This window comes from Lotus japonicus, chromosome 2, assembly GCF_012489685.1.
Source record: "Lotus japonicus ecotype B-129 chromosome 2, LjGifu_v1.2".
In the NCBI taxonomy this organism is placed as follows: Eukaryota; Viridiplantae; Streptophyta; class Magnoliopsida; order Fabales; family Fabaceae; genus Lotus; species Lotus japonicus.
The window spans coordinates 74766683-74782102 of record NC_080042.1 but is presented as its reverse complement, the minus strand read 5'-3'; the positions used below and the strand labels follow the sequence as shown (position 1 = coordinate 74782102).

Genomic DNA, 15420 nt, shown 5'->3' with positions numbered 1-15420 from the left:
TACATTAAATTTTGTACCTATAAACAAATCGCATTCTTTTTTAGATATTGGACTTTTGTATAGCGTTACGCTTGTATACCATTCAGATTTGCTATACACAAATCCCATCTTCGGGATTTGGATGACAATAATTTGCCTTTTTTTTACCACCAATCCATGATTTGAAACCTAATTCACCACGCTTATTTTGAGTTTTACAATGACGTTAATTAGCATCAGTGTCGAGACCAAGATTTTCGCAGCTAAATGATGTTAATTACTGTTGGTGTCGCCGTCAAAAAAATTAATTTTGGTGTCGACACTATGTTTCACATCTAAATTACACTTTTCTGTAGTGTACAATGCTTTATTTATTTATTTGATGTTGGTGTCGACACTATGTTTCACACTTAAATTACACTTTTCTGTAATGTACAATGCTTTCTTTATTTATTTGTTGTAAATAGTTTCATCTTACATTTAGCCAAGTAATATACATAGAAGTAAGTTTCAAATAAAAACATAGAAGTATGTATGTGTTTTGTATGATTATGGAAGAGACAAAAACTTGTCAATGAAGTGGCCATGCTGGATTGAAATAGCAGATCCCAGTCCCACCATAAGCATAACCTTCTCTTGCTATCCTTTCCATCTCTTGTATTTCATGTGGACTAGCACTCCTCTGGAACACACAAGCAACACTTGAGCATGTTAATAATGACCTACTTGATGAATAATGACTCAAATTTACATGAATCTTTTGTAATTTCTTACTATATAGAAAGATACATAAAAGAATGAGGATCAAGATCTTCTATATATCCCTCAAATAGTGTCTCAAATTTTTTGTGCACCAATAAAATCTGGTGATGTGATAAATTACAATTAGTTGACAATGTCAACAACTTTTGTCGCGACAGAGAATGAGACATAATTTGAAGACATAAAATTTCAATCCCAGTAATGAAGGGATGATCCTAATGGATACCTGTATGGTTTGGGTGGCATGACTGGCATCCATCTCTACCGTGCTTGAATCAAAATACATACTTGCTGCTGAAAGTTTCATGGATAGAAACTAAGATAGACAAGAAATTTGAAGTTAGCCTTTATAATATTAATATCCAAAATGGAAAATCATGATCAAGACAATAATCTAACCTCAATTTGCTGCTGTAGTGATAGAACATAATTTATTATCACATCTAGCATTACTGCCATTCCCATTGCCTGCAAAATCATAAGAACATGGCAACAAATTTTATGACTACACAAGTAAGACATTTACTAAAGAAAATATGTCATGATATATAGAAAGGGTAATTTGGTTAAACCTTATAGCACCCTGGAACCAAGTCCTGTAAACTTCTCATCTTCTCATTGATTTTCTCTCTTCTTGCCTAGCATTAAGCACAAAATACTGAGATATAATAGCTATTTGAGACAATCAAGCAAAAACAAAGAACAAAAAATAATGTAAGGGACTAAAATTTACCCTTTCTGCTAAACTGTGGCTATTGGTTGCTTGACCTCTTTTTGCTCTTACATGGATAACTTCATTTTGTTTCTCTTTAAGCCTTTCACTGTTTCTCTTCCTTTTGTTTCCAACCATACTCTGCAAAATACAGAACAATAAAACAGAGGAAATCTAAAGCTGTTTCTGTGACTGTCCCTTATTCTTTCACACCAAACTTCAAAAACAAAAATATGTTAATTTCATGAGTGGAGAAAGCTTTCAAAACCTTATTCTTTTCAGTGCAACCTGGTGCAGAATATGGAGTAAAAGAATCCCCTAAGTTTTGTGAAGAAGCGTGCATGGTCTCTGATTGTTGATGACAATATATGGTACTGTGGTGTGGTCTCTGATGGTAATGTTGACCCATAAATAGCTCTAGCAATAATTCAGATTAATTTTAAGAAACATATTCTAGCTAGGAACTAAAATAATATACTTGAAATATCAATAATGCTGTTATATTTATTGACTCATAATCACTTACACAAAAAATTGACTAATAATCTGTGTCAGATACATGGAATACAGTTATAGGAGCCTACACTTGGCATTATTATGCATATACGTGACACTGTGAGTCAATATCAGACATTACCGTGGCATCCTTTTTTCTTTTTTAAGTGATTATCTAGTAAAGCAAATAATGAAACATAAAGAATAATAATTTTACATGTTTTTTTTGGAGGACCTACATGAGAATGGTATAATTAAGAATTTAAGATGACTTGATGTAGATAAAATGAGAGCCTCATAATTGACAATGACAAATATATTTCTGATAGGATGAATACCCTATCAAGGAAACTCAAACAATGTCTAAGAAGAAATAAAGCAAACACAGAAACTGGGAGCAAAGTTCAGTTTTCTAGTGATATTCATTCCTAAGTGATTCTACATCTTATTGTTATTTTCAGATGCTAGAATTAGAGGATGATTAACAAGTATCGACTAAGCTCAAGGAAGATTCTGAATAACAAGGCTGAATAACCTACTAGTAATATGTACTTTCAAAAAAAATAACTACTAATAATATGTAGAAAGTAAACAGCTAAATGTAATCATTCATCCAATGGGCTTTTACTTGATTACCAGAAACCATGGTGGGATGTGGCGATGTGCGCTTGACCAGGCCCATTTTCTCCACCATTGCCATCCACTTTTAGATTAGACTTATCCTCAAGCCTGGAAATGTTGGGCTCAACTTGTGGGCCGAGATGCGGAAGAGGCATTTTTACTGGCAAGTGTATCAAGTTGTATAAAGTAATGATATTGAGAAAAAAAAATCAAGTAATAGCGTTAAAGTGAGTGTTGACTTGAAGTGTTAAATTATAGACTCACAAATGGAAATTAAATATTGAGATATTTGATTGCAATTGTAACTAAAATTTAAATATGAAAAAAATAAAATATTAATGACAACTTCCTAAATTAACAAATAGGTCATAATCCTTCTTATTTGATCTAATTATAAATCAATCTTAATTTCTAATTTAAACTTAAATCAATCCTAAAATAACAATCAAAATTAATAACAAGGCAAACTAAAATTTAAATAACGTTAAAAAAACTAAAATTTAAATAAGTAAATTAATAAAATATAAAATATACATCAAAATATAATAAAAATGAATGATTCCAACCATATTAAATGCAATTTTTTTGAAATATATTATGCAAAATTATATCAAAATAATATATCAAATAAAGGGTGAAAGTAGGTCAGGCGGGCTGTCAAGGGCCCGCACCATGGCACGCTAAAGGTCAAGGCTTATGTTTTTTAAAAAGTCTGATCAACTAAAAATGTTGGACTCAGACTATAAAAAAAAAGTTTGTTTGACCTAAAAGGCTAGCTTGTTTACATAATATTATTTTTATTAATAATTTAAGTAAATAAAAATGATATGTTATGTAGAAAGACCTTCACTAACCAATTAGACCTCAGGCATATTAGTCCACTGGCTTACAATTTCCTAAAGAGAATGTTTTTCTGTTAAATAAACTTGTAAATACGCTCGTATGCCCAACTAGACCTTAAATTTAGCCTATGACAAGCACAAGCCAAGCTTGAGGCGCAAAATAAGAATGAAGGTCAGGTTTGAGCCCCGCGTAAAGCCCGACCTTCTATTCCCACCCCCTATGTAAAATATGCACTCATCACTAATTCACGACTATTTTCTAACTGATTAGCTAGTGTATTTACATTATCTATTTTACTAATTTATGCTAGAGTCCCAATATATTTTCTTACTTCTCATACACATCACTTTTCATTTTTTATTTTCATTTTCCATTATATCATTTATCACAATTTTCGCTTGCTTTCTCCTCGGTTTTTATCCATCATTGCCCTATATTTTTTGTTGTATATGTGCAATGACCAATGAGAGATCATGTACCAGAAATGCAAAAGAAAAGTAAAAGATATAAATGTATTCAGCTCCTATTTTTTGTGTATAAAATTTTAAAGTGGAGAAGGGAAGACACCCAAATACAAGACAAGGAAAATCTTTGGACTTAAACATATACATCTCACCCTAATAAAATATGTCTAATAATGCAGTTCATCGAACATAACACTCAATGACACAACACATTGCAAGTTGAGGGAGAGAAAATTACACATGCCAAAACTTTTTGGTCCCATATGCATACCTGTCAAATAGTGTATCTAATAAAATGTTTTATTTGCAAATTACTATGTCCATCTTTTTTTGTCAACAAGAAGAGACGGAGACATGAGCATAGTATTTTTTTTTTTTTGTATAATCACGATATACTAACGTTACATTACACATGTAGAAACTTTATCCAGGAATTGAAATAATTAGTGATCTGATTCAATAAATCAACGTTTATCAGAATTTGTTTCATTTATTCTGATTTGCTAGGAGGAATTTGCATTATTCTCTCCATGATTTATTTTTTACATATTTATCTTGATTGATTCCTGTAATTGAAGAATCTGCATTATTATTTTCCATTATCTTTCACAGAAAAGGAAATTTTTTATTTGTGGATATCATTCTAAGCGGCGGTGTGAAGACTTGACAGAAAAGTCAGATCTCACAAACCCTCAACCTTACCCTATAAATACTTAACTGTGTGGCCATTTTGACGTACAAGAAAATTAGACAATGAATAGGAAATTCGAAAAGATGGAGCAAGATGGTAATCATGGTGGAAAGAAAAAGGGAGGGCTCATCACAATGCCCTTCATCTTTGGTAAGTTCATGAAGATGCATATAATAGTATTATACATCTCTCTATCTCTCTCTGAGTGTGTATGTGTGTGAGGTTTTGAACAAAGATAATCTTATATTATTTGTTGGATTCATTTTGGTGCAGCTAATGACATTTGTGAGAAGTTGGCTGTGGTGGGTTTCACTACGAACATGATAAGCTACTTGACCACAGAGCTTCATATGCCATTAACCAAAGCTGCTAACACTATCACTAACTTTAGTGGAACTTCAAGCCTGACACCATTGCTTGGTGCCTTCATTGCTGATGCTTTTGCCGGAAAGTTTTGGACTATCACCATAGCTTCCATTTTGTACCAGATAGTAAACATTTTCTCCTTCTCATTCTTTTTTCTTCCCCTATAAGTTCTTCTCCTTCTAACAATGAAATAGTGTTTATTTTCTTTTGTTTTGTTACATATGAAAGTAAGGGTTTATTTGATTTGAAAAAACGTTTCATGATCTTATTTATATTTTTATCAAGAATCATGAAAATTATAGTTTCTATTTTTTAATATTGATGGTAAAAATATATTCATTATCACTGTCATTTAATATACAAGAATATCTCAGATTAGGAAATTAACGTGAAAATGAAATCATGTTTAATGATTATTGGTGAAAACGTACAATAAAAATAGAAAATATTTTTCAAAGCAGAAATTTCCTTAATCTCTTGAAGTGTATCATAATTTCCTTATTACAACTTGAAATTTAAAACAATTTATTTTAATCAATTAAATGCACTTTGCAAGCCTGTTGAAAGAAGTTGCTTTTTTTTACCAATTTGTGACCAAGCATATGCTGTTTGCGTTTGATTGCTCAGGGGTTGATTTGTTTGACATTAACAACCGTACTTCCACAAGCAAGACCACCTCCTTGCAAAGGTGAAGAGGTATGCCAGGAAGCTAGCGGGGGAATGCTGGCAGTGCTGTACATCTCACTCCTACTCGCGTCACTCGGGTCGGGTGGGATCCGACCCTGTGTGGTCGCATTTGGAGCTGACCAGTTTGATCCAACAAAAACATGGTCTTATTTTAATTGGTACTACTTTGTGACAGGCGCGGCTACGCTTGTGGCCGTGACTGTTATTGTTTACATTCAAGATAACTTAGGATGGGGGTTAGGCCTCGGAATCCCTGCCATTGCAATGTTCCTCTCAATCGCTGCCTTCATTGTTGGATATCCACTTTATCGGAACTTGAACCCAGATGGGAGCCCATTTACCCGACTCATTCAAGTAGCTGTGGCTGCATTTCGTAAGAGGAAGATACCAGATGTATCCGACTCAAAGTTGCTGTACCAAAATGATGAACTCGATGCCTCTATTTCCTTGGGTGGGATGCTTGTCCATAGTGAACAGATGAAGTAAGTAAAATACTAAAATATCTCTTCTTTTTTCCATATTAAATTTGATGGGCAGATTGTTCTTAGAAGGTTCATTGGTCGTCCAACTCATTTAGGCCCACAAATTGGCTGTGGGATTTCATATTGTTCTAGTTCATAGTTTGTTCTATTTTGATGGGCATTATCCCAAGCCCATCCAATACAGATCCATGTTATCCACACCATTCCCTACCAGACCCTACCTCCATTTCTTCCACAAATTGGAACTCAGGATCTAACTCTTACACTTCTATTAAACACATACTAATACTATTTCAATAACTGCAGTTTACCCTTAACTAACTTTTTTTCATGAAAATTGGTCATAGATTTTTGGACAAGGCAGCAATTGTGACAATAGAAGACAACTGCGAAATACCCAACAAATGGAGGCTAAATACAGTTCACAGAGTGGAGGAACTCAAGTCCATAATCAGAATGGGACCGATATGGGCTGCAGGCATCCTTCTCATCACAGCCTATTCCCAACAAAGCACATTCTCCATTCAACAAGCCAAAACCATGGACCGGCATGTCACCAAGTCCTTCCAAATACCAGCAGGCTCCATGACCGTTTTCACGTACCTCACCATGCTCACCGCCACTGTCTTCTACGACCGAGTCTTCGTTCGTGTTGCCCGCAGGTTCACCGGGCTTGACCGGGGTATCAGCTTCCTCCACCGCATGGGAATTGGATTTGTGATCTCAATCTTTGCCACCTTTGTTGCTGGTTTCATTGAAATGAAGCGAAAGAATGTAGCTTTAGCCCATGGGCTTCTTGAACACTCCCATGAAACAATCCCAATCTCAGTGTTCTGGCTTGTGCCACAGTTCAGCCTTCATGGCTTAGCAGAGGCCTTCATGTCCATTGGGCACCTTGAGTTTTTTTATGACCAGGCCCCAGAGAGCATGACCAGCACTGCAATGGCACTTTTTTGGGCTTCAATTTCTCTTGGAAACTATGGCAGCACATTTTTGGTTTCCTTGGTCCACAAGTTCACTGCAGGGCCTAATGGCTCAAACTGGCTCCCTGATAATAACCTCAACAAGGGGAGGTTGGAGTACTTTTACTGGCTCATCACACTTCTGCAGATTATCAACCTTATTTACTACTTGATTTGCGCGAAATTGTACACCTACAAGCAAACTCAGGTCCATGACAAAGGGGATAGCAGCTCTGAAGAGAAACTTATTGAACTTGCTACTGCAGACAGAGTTTAAATCCAATTTTATAAGGATTTAGTTTTTTAGATTATTAGTTCTCACCTTTTTCGAGGACCAAGTACGTAGAAGGTAGAGACCATGTCTTTATCTCTAAATAGTAGAAGGATTGTATCTATTAGCTTTTATCTTAGCTTAATGTTTCTATGAATAATGATTGTCACTATGAAGATAATCGAAGTAATCAAGCTGAAGGGTCAAAGCTTTTTATTTTGGCCACCTTATATTAACAGAATCTTATGGAGATTGAAACTTCTTGTTGTCCTTCTGCATTTGATCTTACAGCCAATAACTCCTCAGGTTGAACTGCTAATTCACACTCTACTTTTCTCATCTTTTCTTTTAACTTAGCTTCTGAAAGTCTCTTGAACCTCGTACTTCTGTTTTTGTTTTCTCCCCAACTGCTACCAACATTACTCCCAGTTGATGCTTCACTACTCTTCTTCCCACTTTATTTGTACTTCTGGTCCACAGTCCACTGAATTTGACTTGGAGCTTCCATAATTCTTTCAAGAATTATTGAACTTCTCTCCATCGTTGGTCCCCACTTTTCCCAACGCTGAATTTTTCTCCTCTACCAGTAACTCCTTCTTGAACAATGTAGAAGGCTCACAGTTTCTCCTCTTCCCTTGACCCATTCAAAAATACCTCCATCAAAAATTCTTCCTCCAATCCTTTCTGGGCTCCTACGTATAATTGAAATGCCCCACAAAATCTGCAACTGAGCCTGTCTGCTTCAATCTTAATTATTGGTCCCCCCATCCCCCACCCCTTTTCCCAACACTGAAAATCTGCTACTGAGCCCTATCTATCTCCCTTATCATGTTTCCAAAAATTCACAAAATACGAATTTAAAGAATTTTTGCGAGAAAACATAATTTTCATAAATCAATGTAACAGTTTTTAATTCTAAAACAATTATCATAACGCAATGTAAAAGTGTTTTTTATGAAAAAAACCAATTCTTCACAAAAGCATTGTAAGAGTGTTTTTATGCAAAAATAAATTTTCATAAACTAATTTAACTGAAGTATTTTCCACAATCTGAAGCATTTACTTTGTTAACAGTTCTCAAGCAACAAAATCAACCAAGCTACATTTTCAAGGCCAAGAATTTGTAGTTTTGTACAATTTGCAAAATTAGGGATTCACAATTTCTGTTCTTGGAACAAAACCCCAATTCCAAAAGCTACAACTAGATAACTTCTACAAGCCTAAAGCAGCATCATATAAGGTTAAAAGAAGAAAGTGCACCTTGAATAAATGCAAGAGCGCGAATCTTCCAATCTCGTTACAACCCCACGTAACAGAGAGCAACCGATTCAGATAACAACTGCAAAATGGGGAATGCAAAACACGTTCTTCAGAAAAGAGGGAGGAGACAAGAATCAGAGTGAGAGAGTTGAACGCGCGTATTTTTAGATGGTCCCTTATGTGTGCCTCTCCCCAGTTGCTGGTATGGTGTCTCCGCTTAGTTGGATCAGTAGAATAGATCCACATATTGAATGAGGTAGCTTTTCTATTTTGGTAATAATGTTTGTCTAATATTTGCTAAATGATCCCTTGCTTTATTAGTTACCTTAGTAAAAGTGAGTTTTTATCCTAGTAATTCCTATTAACTGTTCAAGTGTTTTCTTCTTGCCTGAGTTCTTCTTCTTGAGAGAGACCCATGGAGAGGTTCGCCACCGCCAGCCCATCCACAGTGAATATCGTTGTCGTTTTGCTGCATCGTGAGATCAACAGTGGTTAGAAGGGAGAGACTGGCGAGGCTTGTCGAAGGTTGTAAGAGAAGGTCTCGATGACGAAGTGGTGGATGTTGGTGATTTGGACGACGGTGACGAGATCGAGCTCGCGGAGGTGGAAAGACAAAGTGGTTGATGGCCTCGGTTGTTCGCTTGGGTTTGGGATTTGGGTTGAGGAAGACCTCGTTTTGGACGGAGATGAGGTGATTGTCTCGGCTGGGGTTGGTGGTTCACGGATGGTGGAGGATGCGGCGCCGCTGAGCACACCACCATCACCAAACCATTGCTCTTGACCCGTGGGGTTTGTTTGGATTCAAATCACCTTCCAAAAGTGAATGTTGGTCTTGGTCATGGGCGTGACACTGATTGGGTCATCTATTCTTTTTCAGAGGTAGTAAGAAGAAGGTTGGTCTCTGTCATGGCTGAGACCTTATTGGGCCACTCTTCCATGTCAAGCCCAATGATGATGGAAGTTGGTATTGGTGTTGTCTGTGACTCTTATTGGGCCACCCTTTTTTTGTTAGGCCCAATAAGGTGAATGTTGGTCTTGGTCACATCTATGACTCTATTGGGCTACCCTTCATAGTCAGGCACAATAAAAGTCACCCTTCCTTTTGAGACTCAATAAGGGCGAAGGTTGGTCTCGGTCATGTTTGAGACCCTTATTGGGCCTCCTCTTCCTTCGTAAGCCCGATAAGAGTGAAAGTTGATATTAGTGTTGTTTGGGACTCCTATTGGTTCACCCCTTCCTTGTCAGGCCCAATAAGGGTGAATGCTAGTCTTGGTCATGTCTTGTCAGGCCCAATATGGGTGAATGTTGGTCTTGGTCATGTTTGTAACTCCTATTGGATCATCCCTTCCTATTGAGGTCCAATAAGGATAAAAGTCGGTATTGATCATGTCTTAGACTCTTTTTGGGCCACCCGATTCTTGTCAGGCCCAATATGAGTGAATGTTGGTCTTGGTCATGTTTCCAACTCTCTTAATGGATCATCCCTTCCTATTGAGGCCCAATAAGGGTAAAAACAGGTATTAATCACGTCTTAGACTCTTTTTGGGCCATTGCTTCTTTGTCAAGTCCAATAAGGGTGAAGGTTGATATTGATTATGTCAGAGGCCTTTATTGGGCCACCTCTTCCTTGTCAGGCCCATTAAGGGTAAAGGTTAGTATTGGTCATGTACGAGGCCCTTATTGAGTCACCTCTTCCTTGTAAGGCCCAATAAGGATAAAGGTTGTCATGGTGATATATTTCTTAAAATAATGGCTAAAATTAATTTACATGTGATGAGTAATTATTAAACAAATAAAGACCAGAAATTAAATATAAGACTCTACCTAGGATTTTCGCTTGTTTAAACCCCACACATGTGTCTATAAAGATTATTTGCTTGTTAAATTTAAAAGTGCAAGAAGTGTTTTTTATTTTTATCATGAAGTAGTTTAGTGGCGGTTAGTGACCTCCACGAGTTTCTGTTTAAATAACATTTGCAATTGTTGGCAGTGCAATGCATGAATTGGGGGCTTGAAACCGCCACGTTTTCATAAAATGATATTCTACACAACACACACATGCAAATAAATCTGCAACATAATCAATTGAAATTAATGAATAAAAAACAAAGATTATCCAGTATGAACATATCCAAACTAACACTGCAATGGAAGAATTAAGAGAATTTCCTAACCTCAAATTTTCTTTTTGGAAAAACCAAATTAAGATTAAAAAGAAGTAAGGGACTTCGGCCCATGAGTACAAACACAGACAACAAAAAGAAGACATAAACAAAGGACCACAAATGGCCCCTCACATAAGCAAAAACAATAGAACAGATACAAAATTAGGCCACAAATGGCAGCAAAAACAAAAGCCAATAGAACCAAGAATCACAAACAGCAGCAAAACATAGTCTTTATTTAACATGAAGCCCTTGGGAATAGTTGGAGAAGCCAGCAAAACGAAAAGGATAGGCAAGAATGAAAAAAAAGAACCAATTCCAAACCAGCAAGAATAGTTATTTTGACACCAGCATGACCAGTAGAGCCAAGAATCTGCTAGAACAAAACAGCAAAGAGGAAGTCGAGGGGGAAATCTGAAACAGCACCCAAGTGATTCCATTCATCCAACAAAGCTAGTAAAGACCCCGGTATTACCCATGTTGTACCCTCTCTTTTCATAATTGCACACCATAAGGCCCATGTTTTAGGACAATGAAGAAACAAGTGAGAATTTGATCCTACAGCCCTCCCACACAACACACAACCATTATCTTCAAGAGCCACTACTCTCTTAAAAAGATTCTCCTTAGTTGCAATTTTGTTGAGTAGATTGTCGAATCAACCTCAATTCTAAACCAGTAAAATCCAGAACTCGCCTAACAAACTATTAATCAATTAAACCGTATTCATTCATCAACATAAAAGATTAGCATGTAGACCTCACCTTAGGAATATTTATAATTTAACCAATCATTCATTCCACAAGACAAACATAGATAAGTCCTAACCAAGACTCAAACAGAGATGGCATTTGTTGCAGTCACAATTTCTTTCTTTTTTTTTGGTTATTCATTGTATATACTTATGTGCTTTTAGCTTCACATATGTATATATGTGCTTTAGCTTTTGAAAGGCTCATATTGGTCGTTCCTCTTGCTTTTAGCTTTTGAAATCTTCACATATGTGCTTGTTTAGTATTACAGTATAGTTTTAATCACCTTGAAAGTCTTCTGCATTTGCATCTTAATACTAATACTTATGATCTAGTTTCCTCTTATCTTATATGTTCACAATATAAATCAATCATATTTTTCCATTCCACTTTTTCCTTTGTCACTTCCGATGTATTCTCCTAATCAGTCAAATTCAACTGAAGATTAAAGAGCCTATGTGCAGGCATATAGCACAAGAAATAAAAATCTAACAATGGAAGAGGAAAACCCCACGATAATATTAGAATTTCTGGTTTTATTACCTTAATGGTGGCAGAACAATCACAGAGGGTGCTTCTGATAATTTGAAGCTCTCAAATTCTTCCTCGTGACATATTCTACAATGAGAAATCCCATAAACTAATTTCAAATCATGAATCAGCAATACAACTTCTTCCATTTTCTACTCCTGGTGCTTGTCGCAATAATGAAGCCGCCAACGCATCCAGAGTGCTTTCGAACCTTCAATCTCGGAATATCGGAATCTCGGATTAAAACTTTAGAGTTTCAACTGTGGAGGCGTTGAAGCTCCGTCAGTATCTAACCATCCACACGAACCCGACAATTGCTTGATGATGGTCACCGAGTTAGACCCTTCAATCTCATTTGTTCAAAATACCAGTCCAGAAGTCCAGAACAACCCCACGCCACAAACCCAGTTGTTAGATGACGACAACCTTTACATAGACACCGTCAATCGCCTTCGTTCAACCAACTCACTCCCAGAGCTTCAATCGAAGAAACCCTAACTTTCAAGAAGAATATGAATTGAAAACCCAAAAGAAGAACCTCGATACAATGATCCTCTGTGAAATACAAACGATGAGAACACTATGAACTGTGTAATTTAAGCTTCCTCCTTGCTCGGTGACATGGAATCAGACGAGATGAAAAATCGATTTAGGAGTGTGGAGGTGAAGAAGCTGCTACTATTTAGGGTTCAAGGATGAAGATGAAGACAAGGCAATGGTTTGAACTCAGAAGATGAATAAGCAATGGTAAAAATTATCACTCATGGTTAAAAGATAAGATGCAACTTTCAAACAATTGCTGAAAGACCCCTCTCCAATTAAAATATAATTCATTTTTGATTTTCGAAAAAACAATTGAAATTTGAAGGGAAAAAGAATATGCGGAAAAAATAATACACATGGCAGTTTATTATTTGTTATAAGGCTTGGAGGCACCACACCCTTAAAAATAGGGAGGCACCACAGAATTTGCCTTTTTCGATTTATAAATATCAAAACTATGAGTTAGTATTCTTCCTTTGTAAGTTGTAGCCAAAAAACTGAGTTAGTTGTGCCCGAAATTTTTTTATTGGCAAGTGTCAGTTATTAGTTGTTAGTAAATTCTCTCATTAAAATTTAAACCCCGTACTATTCACACTTTATCTCACTCAACTCTTATGTCTCATATCTCTTACCACTTGAGTTTACCTTCGATGAGTAGTTGTCCCCGAATGATAGCTCAAGTAGTAAGAGTTGTGTGACATATGGATTGAGAAGGGGAAATCACAGGGTCAATTCCTAGCAGTTGCAAATCAAACTACAATACATCTACAGCTAAATACAGGGATGAGATTACATTAGATGGAGGATGTTTCCAGATGCAACGTAGACACTTGGTGAGCTAATATGTATGCTGCATTATTTTTATCCTAGGAGATATGAACAATTGTAACGTGTCAGTCCCAAGCAAGTATTGCCCTGATCGCAGTTTGTATCCTTCTCCTAATAACTACTCGTGTCAACAGTAGGCTGAAGAACCTCAACCATCGTCAATCCGTCATACAATCCAAGGCACACACAACATTTCGGAAGCCAAGCTCTCAACCATGTTGCAAACCTATCTCAACCGCTAGCAGCTCCGCTAGGAAAGCTGTAACACAACCAAAGCTCGATGAAATTCCTGAAATCTAGTCATATGTTGCGTCCTTCATGATTGTAATGCAACCTAGTCGCACCAAACTCTGCTCGGCATATCTGAAGCAATAGCATTAGGGGCATGTATTGTTGCACTGTTGTGGCTATGTGACCAGCGTTTACAGTTGCTTGCATCGAACCAACAATTGTGGCAAAATGCAATGCATACATACTCCGATGTTTATTACCGAAAATTCAAATTGTTGCATCATCGCCAAACCCACCATAACACAACCATCACAAGATTATGCTCCCTCTGCGAAATAATGTCAAATCTGTTAAGTTCAAACGCATCATATCGTTTTAAAATATGATTTTGATGAATAACAATTTTTATATAGAAGCACTTTTAATGAAAACTAAGCTTCTTATTTAATTTGAATTCCAGGGTAATTCACTTGAACAAAGTACTTTAAAGTCATATCATTTCTTTAGGAAAAAATTAAGAATTTGCAAGACCGTCTGGCACATTTACTACTCAAGTTAAGACAAATTTTCTCCTAACCGTCCAATGTTAGCTCATCATTCAGAAAGATTGAAGACAAAATTCTAGGCGCCAAAAGACTTAGTCATAACTCAACCATTTGTTCAGATTCAAAAAGAGATCACGTGAAGATTTTCTCTTTCCTTAAAGTGCGTTGAGCAATGAAGAAAAAGGACAAGCGTCAACATCAAACTTCCTTATTGTCTCATTTCTAAAGAGTAGCCCAAGTCTATTGTCACCTACTAGCTGATAAACATCACATTTTCAGCTAAAGGATAGACTTGAACAGTAGCATGCATTTAATGCGTCTACCAACCGAAGCTATTTAAATCAACAGACAGATTCCATCTATCAACGGCTAGAACAACGGTAGGGTTTATCTCACAACGACTACAACCCTAGCAAGCGAGTATATAAGGCAAACTTGAAGAATGAAGCCGCAAGAAAATTACCTTGAAAGAACAAGATCTCAAAGCATTCAATACTACATTCTTCTAAGCTTTCAAAAGCTCAAGGCATAAACTTTCTTCAGTGTCAAACTTACCTACTTTTTCTACAAAGTGAAAGCGAGAACCAACAACCTTAAAGAGTCGAATCTATTCATTAAATTCTTTCTTAGTCTTAGAACTCTTGAGTGATCGAAAGTCAAATTTGTATCAAAACACTTAGAGTTCCAGTGCCATAAATTCTCTACCATTACTCTTGTACGAAGAGAAACCTTGTAGAGCTAAACGATCTTGAAAAGATTGTAGGAGAAGTTTTATACAATACTTGTAGAAGGAGTCATGTAGAATACTTGGAGAAGTTCGTGAGAATACTTGTGGTAGAAGTACTTGAGAATACTTGTATTGGAGAAGTCTTTAAAACTTGCTAGTGGAAATCTTGGTGGTGGCCAAGTACTGGATGTAGCCCAATCGTTTAGGGTGAACCAGTATAAATCTGTGTGTGTTGATCATCTGCTAAACTCTATTTATTATTCCGTTGCACTAAACCATTTACGAAAATTTATGTTTATTATAAATGTGATGATTATGTATATTCAATTTATGTTAAATCGAAAATTTGTATGCATAAAATTTTATGGTCGATATTAACTTTCATTTCAACACATATATTTATGAAATTTATACGCTTGATCTACCCATTTAGAAATTTTAATTCAATGGTTTGATTTATCAATTCAAGTTATATAAAAAAGTTAGTAAATGGATTATCATCA

General features: G+C 36.2%; 2 protein-coding genes across 2 annotated transcripts; one reads left to right on the top strand and one right to left on the bottom strand.

Moving 5' to 3' along the window:
• Positions 1-330: 330 nt before the first annotated feature.
• Positions 331-8792, bottom strand: LOC130739535 (transcription factor bHLH75-like). Its single transcript, XM_057591858.1, has 8 exons — positions 8596-8792; positions 2585-2729; positions 1722-1870; positions 1475-1594; positions 1314-1379; positions 1141-1209; positions 968-1057; positions 331-661 (listed from the first exon to the last, which is right to left on the bottom strand). Exons 2-8 carry the CDS (start codon positions 2646-2648, stop codon positions 551-553), a joined length of 669 nt encoding a protein of 222 aa, XP_057447841.1. The 5' UTR covers positions 2649-2729; positions 8596-8792; the 3' UTR covers positions 331-550.
• Positions 4489-7576, top strand: LOC130739534 (protein NRT1/ PTR FAMILY 3.1-like). The gene is made up of 4 exons (XM_057591857.1): positions 4489-4717; positions 4841-5058; positions 5561-6102; positions 6450-7576. The coding sequence occupies exons 1-4, from the start codon at positions 4630-4632 to the stop codon at positions 7339-7341; spliced, it is 1740 nt and encodes a 579-aa protein (XP_057447840.1). The 5' UTR covers positions 4489-4629; the 3' UTR covers positions 7342-7576.
• Positions 8793-15420: the final 6628 nt, after the last annotated feature.